This window comes from Oncorhynchus clarkii, chromosome 20, assembly GCF_045791955.1.
Source record: "Oncorhynchus clarkii lewisi isolate Uvic-CL-2024 chromosome 20, UVic_Ocla_1.0, whole genome shotgun sequence".
In the NCBI taxonomy this organism is placed as follows: Eukaryota; Metazoa; Chordata; class Actinopteri; order Salmoniformes; family Salmonidae; genus Oncorhynchus; species Oncorhynchus clarkii.
The window spans coordinates 30,456,995-30,465,987 of NC_092166.1; the positions used below are offsets into that span (position 1 = coordinate 30,456,995).

An 8,993-nucleotide genomic window follows, 5' to 3' on the forward strand; every position below is an offset into this window, starting at 1 on the left:
ACAGGTGTGCCAAGCATGTAGCATCATACCCAAGAAGACTCAAGGCTGACATTTCTGCCAAAGGTGATTCAACAAAGTACAGAGTAAAGGGTCTGAATACTTATGTAAATGTGATATTTCCTGTTTTTGCTTTGGTCATTCATTTAATCCATTTCAGAATCAGTCTAACGTAACAAAATGGGGAAAAAGTCAAGGGGTCTGAGTGATGACAAGATTGCAAAAAGAATGAGTTGAGCCCACTACATTACCCATAGTCTTGATTATAGACATGTAGTCTTCTACAATGGCAGAAAGCATTTTCTGAAATCGTTCCCTCTGTATATTTATGACTAAAATGCTGACAGTGGAAGTTTTCCAATCCAAAGACTGAACAACAATGCCTGTATGTGTTCCAAGATTATTAAATGAACATGTATCAATTATATACATAAAAACAACAGACAAGTATGTCATTACTGAAATCATGTTTTCCACAAAAAAAGCAGGAAATTCTGAACATTTACAGTTGAAGTCTGAAGTTGACATACACCTTAGTCAAATGGATTTAAACTCAGTTTTTCACAATTCCTGACACTTAATCCTAGTAGAAAATCCCTGTCTTAAGTCAGTTAGGATCACCACTTTATTTTAAGAATGTGAAATGTCAGAATAATAGTAGAGAGAAGGATTTATTTCAGCTTTTATTGTTTATCACATTCCCAGTGGGTCAAAAGTTTACATAGACTCACTTCGTATTTGGTAGCATTGCCTTTAAATTGTTTAACTTGGTCAAACTTTTCGGGAAGCCTTCCACAAGCTTCCCACATTAAGTTGGGGGGATTTTGGCCCATTCCTCCTGACAGAGCTAGTGTAACTGAGTCAGGTTTGTAGGCCTCCTTGCTCGCACACACTTTTTTAGTTATGCCCAGAAATGTTCTATGGGATTGAGGTCAGGGCTTTGTGATGGCCACTCCAATATCTTGACTTTGTTGTGCTTAAGCAATTTTGCCACAACTTTGGAAGTATGCTTGGGGTCATTGTCCATTTGGAAGACCTATTTGCGACCAAGCTTTAACTTCCTGACTGATGTCTTGAGATGTTGCTTCAAGATATCCACATAATTTTCCATCCTCATGACGCCATCTATTTTGTTTAGTTCACCAGTCCCTCCTGCAGCAAAGCACCCCCACAACATGATGCTGCTACCCCCATGCTTCACAGTTGGGATGGTGTTCTTTGGCTTGCAAGCCTCCCTCTTCTCCTCCAAACATAACAATGGTCATTCTCTAGGACAGAACGCGTCTCTTTCCTGAGTGGTATGATGGCTGTGCGGTCGCATATACTTGCGTACTATTTTTTGTACAGATCAACGTTGTACCTTCAGGTGTTTAAAAATTGCTCTCAAGGATGAACCAGACTTGTGGAGGTCTACAATTTTTTTGCTGACGTCTTGGCTGATTTCTTTTGATTTTCCCATGATGTCAAGCAAAGAGGCACTGAGTTTGAAGGTAGGCCTTGAAATACATCCACAGGTACACCTCCAATTGACTCAAATGATGTCAATTAGCCGATCAGAAGCCATGACATTTTCTGGAATTTTCCAAGCTGTTTAAAGGCACAGTCAACTTAGTGTATATAAACTTCTGACACACTGGAATTGTGATACATGGAACTATAAGTGAAATAATCTGTCTGTAAACAATTGTTGGTAAAATGACTTGTGTCATGCATAAAGTAGACGTCCCAACCGACTTGCCAAAACTATAGTTTGTTAACAAGAAATTTGTAGAGTGGTTTATTTATTTAACCTTTATTTAACCAGGGAGGCAAGTTGAGAACAAGTTCTCATTTACAATTGCGACCTGGCCAAGATAAAGCGAAGCAGTTCGACATATATAACAACACAGAGTTACACATGGAGTAAAACAAACATACAGTCAATAATACAGTAGAAACAAGTCTATATACAATGTGAGCAAATGAGGTGAGATAAGGGAGGTAAAGGCAAAAAAAAGGCCATGGTGGCAAAGTAAATACAATATAGCAAGTAAAACACTGGAATGGTAGATTTGCAGTGGAAGAATGTGCAAAGTAGAAATAAAAATAATGGGGTGCAAAGGAGCAAAATAAATAATAAAATAAATACAGTAGGGAAAGAGGTAGTTGTTTGGGCTAAATTATAGGTGTGCTATGTACAGGTGCAGTAATCTGTGAGCTGCTCTGACAGCTGGTGCTTAAAGCTAGTGAGGGAGATAAGTGTTTCCAGTTTCAGAGATTTTTGTAGTTTGTTCCAGTCATTGGCAGCAGAGAACTGGAAGGAGAGGCGGCCAAAGAAAGAATTGGTTTTGGGGGTGACCAGAGAGCTATACCTGCTGGAGTGCGTGCTACAGGTGGGTGATGCTATGGTGACCAGCGAGCTGAGATAAGGTAGGACTTTACCTAGCAAGGTCTTGTAGATGACATGGAGCCAGTGGGTTTGGCGACGAGTATGAAACGAGGGCCAGCCAACGAGAGCGTACAGGTCGCAATGGTGGGTAGTATATGGGGCTTTGGTGACAAAACGCATGGCACTGTGATGGACTGCATCCAATTTGTTGAGTAAGGTATTAGAGGCTATTTGAAAAACGAGTTTTAATGAACAAACTAAATGTATGTAAACTTCCACATACATACAGTTGAAGTCGGAAGGACATGCATTTAATACATTAACCTTAACCTGGGATGGTTAAGATTAAGAAAGTTGAACGTGAGATACAATAGCCTACTGCAGAAAAATATGCCACAAGCTGTGTTTCAAAAGTTTATGATGTGTATTTTGGGCCATTTGTGGGGTTGGGGTGTTCAAATGTGAAGACAGACAAAGTATCATTCAATACACACAGCTAGGCCATTATAGTCGGAAATACAACATACATTGACTATAGGAACACTTTATATTAGTGTTAAATGCATGTATTGCTTGTAAGAATAATGCTTGTTTTCTTGTGAAGGAAAATCTGCTCCCCTAAACCTTAAATTGTTAAGAATAAAAGGTTAATAGCGGCTTCCCCATTCTGAAGATTGAGTATCCATTGTGCTTTCTGCTCAGCTATCGGTGTGAATAACCGACAACCCAACATACACAAGGGAACTTTTTTTTTATATCTCACCGTTGCTTTTCATTTCATGGCAAATTGCACTTGATGGATTTTCAAAAACGTAGGTCATTTCGGGATAAGTCCAGCCACCAAACCATTAAATCATTTTTAATGCTGGGGGAGAAAAAGGAAAACACTGTATATTATTGACACAAAAGTCCTATGTCCACTTTCAGACGTCCAACTCCAGTTTCTGTGATTTGCCTGTCAACACCAAACTCCTGATCAGTAGGCGTTTTGATTGAAAACGTGCTTCAGATCAATTTCCTGAATGCTTAAGTAAGTCTAGTAATAATCCTCCTTCTGTTGGTTAGTAAATAACTGAGGATGGGATTCTTGGTTTAACGTAAAGTGAGACTTTCCGCTCCAGATCACACTTCGTCACATAGATGATAAATAATATACAGATAATATTTACCCTGTTGCACCCGTAAAGCGCCTGAATTATGGGAATACAGGTATATGTTTGTTTTTTGTACTTGTTTTGGTCATTTGCCCTTCTTTACACCAGAGCCTAACATTTCCTTCCTTGTTGTTGGCTTATTTTCAAAATGCGATCCCAAGGGCTTTTTTTGACTTTCCCTCCACACTTAAAAAAAAGAGAAAAAAAAGAGGGATCTTGTAAATTATAGCTCCGCTGAATCTTGTTTTTAATGGCCTGTCCACTATCTGGGAAAAAAAAACATGAATGTTACTTTTGACATATTGCACCGCATTAATGTTTTAGCGTACGTGAGTTCCTGGATATTATAAACTCTATGAGTCAGTGCCACTCCTCTTCAACTGTGCAATTTGCATTTGATGATAAAAACCACAGACCACAAAACTGGTTGTCCTTTGGAAATGCTCTGCAAACCACATTCTGACTTAAAGCAGCATTCAGCTCCTAATTATACCCTGGCCTGGCCAGATATGCCTGAAGAACAGCACTTTTGTCCCTGATGGAAACATTGTGTGTGCTGCAGCAGAGCCTTACATAGCATGGGACCATGGGACCAGAAGAGGTCTGTCTGTGTGTTGTCTCTAATTGGAAATTGAGCACTTACAGTGGGGCAAAAAATTATTTAGTCAGCCATCAATTGTGCAAGTTCTCCCACTTAAAAAGATGAGAGGCCTGTAATTTTCATCATAGGTACACTTCAACTATGACAGACAAAATGAGAAAAGAAAATCCAGAAAATCGCATTGTAGGATTTTAAATGAATTTATTTGCAAATTATGGTGGAAAATAAGTATTTGGTCACCTACAAAAAAGCAAGATTTCTGGCTCTCACAGACCTGTAACAACTTCTTTAAGAGGCTCCTCTGTCCTCCACTCGCTACCTGTATTAATGGCACCTGTTTGAACTTGTTATCAGTATAAAAGACACCTGTCCACGACCTCAAACAGTCACACTCCAAACTCCACTATGGCCAAGACCAAAGAGCTGTCAAAAGACACCAGAAACAAAATTGTAGACCTGCACAAGGCTGGGAAGACTGAATCTGCAATAGGTAAGCAGCTTGGTTTGAATAAATCAACTGTGGGAGCAATTATTAGGAAATGGAAAACATACAAGACCACTGATAATCTCCCTCGATCTGGGGCTCCACGCAAGATCTCACCCCGTGGGGTCAAAATTATCACAAGAACGGTGAGCAAAAATCCCAGAACCACACGGGGGGACCTAGTGAATGACCTGCAGAGAGCTGGGACCAAAGTAACAAAACCTACCATCAGTAACACACTACGTCACCAGGGACTCAAATCCTGCAGTGCCAGATGTGTCCCCCTGCTTAAGCCAGTACATGTCCAGGCCCGTCTGAAGTTTGCTAGAGAGCATTTGGATAATGCAGAAGAAGATTGTGAGAATGTCATATGGTCAGATGAAACCAAAATATAACTTTTTGGTAAAAACTCAACTCGTCGTGTTTGGAGGACAAAGAATGCTGAGTTGCATCCAAAGAACACCATACCTACTGTGAAGCATGGGGGTGGAAACATCATGTTTGGGGCTGTTTTTCTGCAAAGGGCCCAGGACGACTGATCCGTGTAAAGGAAATAATGAATGGGGCCATGTGTCGTGAGATTGAGTGAAAACCTCCTTCCATCAGCAAGGGCATTGAAGATGAAACGTGGCTGGGTCTTTCAGCATGACAATGATCCCAAACACACCGCCTGGGCAACGAAGGAGTGGCTTCGTAAGAAGCATTTCAAGGTCCTGGAGTGGCCTAGCCAGTCTCCAGATCTCAACCCCATAGAAAATCTTTGGAGGGAGTTGAAAGTCCATGTTGCCCAGCAACAGCCCCAAAACATCACTGCTCTAGAGGAGATCTGCATGGAGGAATGGGCCAAAATACCAGCAACAGTGTGTGAAAACCTTGTGAAGACTTACAGAAAACGTTTGACCTCTGTCATTGCCAACAAAGGGTATATAACAAAGTATTGAGATAAGTATTTGGTCAAGAACAAAAGTTTATTTTCCACCATAATTTGCAAATAAATTAAATAAAAATCCTACAATGTGATTTTCTTGATTTTTTTTCTCATTTTGTCTGTCATAGTTGAAGTGTACCTATGATGGAAATTACAGGCCTCTCATCTTTTTAAGTGGGAGAACTTGCACAATTGGTGCCTGACTAAATACTTTTTTGCCCCACTGTATTATTTTAAAGTTATATAAGTGCTTTGCCTTTAATACAGAGTGTGTATGAGTTCTCTGTCTCGCTGTCACTAAAGCAATACCAGCCAGGATGACAGCATTTTAATTTATCAAAAGCTTATAAACTACTAATGGTTATATAACACTTAAAGACACCAGACATTTCATAATATCCTAATGGACGTTTCAGATATGACTAACATGGGAAGGGATGGCTGGAGGGTGGAGGTGGCCAGCATGATAATAGGTTATATTTACATGCATCTAGGGAATGCAGTATATGCACAGTATGTTGTTAAGGGAAGTGGTTCTTTTGACATACACATGCCAGATTATCTAGATTATGGATTAAATATGTATTTTTTAAATTCTCCTAAGAGGTTTCTATTTTGAGATACTGCAACAGAACCTGTTCGTTTTACTCTTGATACTGTGACACTTTAATCAAATCAAATCTTATTGGTCACATACACGTGTTCAGCAGATGTTATTGCGGGTGTAGCGAAATGCTTGTGTTTTTAGCTCCAACAGTGCACAAATATCTAACAAGTAATATCTAACAATTTCACAACAATACAATTCTAAGTAGAGGAATGGATTTAAGAATATATACATATTTGGATGAGCAATGTCAGAGCGGCATAGACCAAAATACAGTAGAATAGAATAAAATATTTTTTTTTCCAGATCATACAGCTGAGTGTAACTCTCTATATATATATCTATATAAATTAGACACAGTAACCTGTCAACTCATAAGGCAACCTTCAAATTACATTGTTCATACAGGTTAGTGTGTTATCTATTCCATGCAAATATTCATTATTTAAAAATCATGAACACTGTGTGAAAGATACATAAAAAATAAATACATTTTAAAAACGCTAGACTCCATTACATTTGCTTAATTGCATCGTAATGTTGATTCTGAAATAAGTATAGTGTTAATACATAAGTATAAGAGCAACTTAGTGGAAAGTTTCACAGATGTATATGATGTACATTGTAGAGCCTACTATATCGTTCACCGTTGTATCATTTCTAGTGTTGGGGTAACGCGTTACAAAAGTAACGCATTACGTAATCTGATCACTTCTATGAGTAGTTGAGTAAAGTAATGTGCGACTTTTTCAAATTGGGTAACATTACGAGGTACTTCCTCAAACAATGTGTGCGTTACTTTCAGAACCGTATCACTACCGGGCGCGTGTTTCCATTAGCTGATCTCGACTTGCGTCCTCATTTAGTTTTTGAGCGAGTGGAGGAAGGCTGTTTGAGGAAATGTCATGGTACTGTAGCTGCAGAAACATATAGAGGGCGCACCTCTGATCTTTGCCATTGATCGCTTCTGACAGCAAAGCCCATTGAGACAATTTCCCGTCTAGTGGCATGTACAGTATATACACATCTTAAATGGGTCTGTGTATCTGCGGTCTATAACCAGAACTAAGGGTTTGAGAGAAGACTTTGAATGAAAAGATAGGAAATCTGTACAGATGTTTAGCTTACAGTATACACATTGAGTATACAAAATATAAAGAACACCTGCTCTTTCCATGACAGACTGACCAGGTGAAAGCTATGATCCCTTATGTCACTTGTAAAGAAAATAGTCGATATCCACGTGGAATCTAATCTCAAAGAAATCGGTCAATTTAAGATAGAGATATCCGTTTTCTGGCATTGGATGCATCTCAATCCACCACATCAGCCGATGTCGCACTTCCGCATCTGCAGTGAAAAGGTGACAGAGCTAGAGCAGTGTTTGTCAGACCATGAGACAGCCTGAAAAAAAATGGTCTGTAGCGTCCGAATAGTTTTGCTTAAAAAACTAAACTATAATGCACACAGGCCTCACAAGACACGTCCCATGGTACCAGTTGAAAAAAGGAATGGGTTAAACACATGTACAAATCTTTCTTATATCTTTCATATATAGAACAGACACTTCAGAACAAACTTCCCTTTTCATTTTTTGGGGGGACTATCTATTATTCAATGCGTTTGTAACGGCTAATAGCAGCAAGGCTCATCAATTAAAACATTTTTAGATTTACACTACGTCGCAAAAAATATGTGGACACCTGCTGGTCGAACAACTCATTTCAAAATCAGGGGCATTAATATAGAGTTGGTCCTCCCTTTGCTGCTACAACAGCATCAACTCTTCTGGGAAGGCTTTCAACTAGATGTTGGAACATTGCTGCGGGGACTTGCTTCCATTCAGCCACAAGAGCATTAGAGGTCAGCCACCGATATTGGGCGATTAGGCCTGGCTCGCAGTCAGCGTTACAATTCATCACAAAGGAGTTCAATGGGGTTGAGGTCTCTGTGCAGGCCAGTCAAGTTCTTCCACACCGATCTCAACAAACCATTTCTGTATGGACCTTGCTTTGTGCACGGGGGCATTGCCATGCTGAAACAGGAAAGGGCCTTCCCCAAACTGTTGCCACAAAGCTGGAACACAGAGTCGTCTAGAATGTCATTGCATTCTGTAGCGTTAAGATTTCCCTTCACTGGAACTAAGGGGCCTAGCCTGAACCATTCAAAACAGCCCCAGACCATTATTCCTCCTCCACCAAACTTTAGTTGGCACTATGCATTCGGGCAACTAGCGTTCTCCTGGCATCCGCCAAACCCAGATTTGTCCGTCGGACTGCCAGATGGTGAAGCGTGACTCATCACTCTCAAGAACACCTTTCCACTGCTCCAGAGTCCAATGGCGGTGCGCTTTACACCACTCCAGCCGGCACTCGACATTGCGCATGGTGATCTTAGGTTTGATTGCGGCTGCTCTTCCATAGAAACCCATTTCATGAAGCTCCCGACGAACATTTATTGTGCTGACATTACTTCCAGAGGCAGTTTGGAACTGAGCTATGCACTTCAGCACTCAGCGGTCCCGTTCTGTGAGCTTGTGTGACCTACCACTTCACGGCTGAGACGTTGTTGCTCCTAGACATTTCCACTTCACAATAACAGCACTTACACTTGACTGGGGCAGCTCTAGCAGAGCAAAGATTTGACAGACTGACTTGTTGGAAAGGCGGTGACCTTCTAAAAACAATTCCATATAACCTAGTAGAACCCCCCCCCCCAACCCCGGCATAGACTGGGCTTAGAATGTTATGGGTTAAATCCACTTCGTGTAGAGGAGACAGGTTAAAGAAATATTTTTTTTGAGTCTTGAGACATGGATTGTATACGTGTGCCATTCAGAGGGTGAACAGCCAAG

At 40.4% G+C, this 8,993-nt stretch overlaps 1 protein-coding gene across 1 annotated transcript in view; it reads right to left on the bottom strand.

Annotated features, from left to right (window-relative positions):
- Positions 1–8,570, bottom strand: part of LOC139377047 (parathyroid hormone/parathyroid hormone-related peptide receptor-like) — a 58,020-nt gene extending 49,450 nt beyond the window's left edge. The window contains exon 1 of the mRNA XM_071120104.1: positions 8,397–8,570. Within this exon, the coding sequence (XP_070976205.1) occupies positions 8,397–8,570 (174 nt within the window). The remainder of the gene's footprint in view (positions 1–8,396) is intronic.
- Between the last annotated feature and the right edge of the window lie 423 nt (positions 8,571–8,993).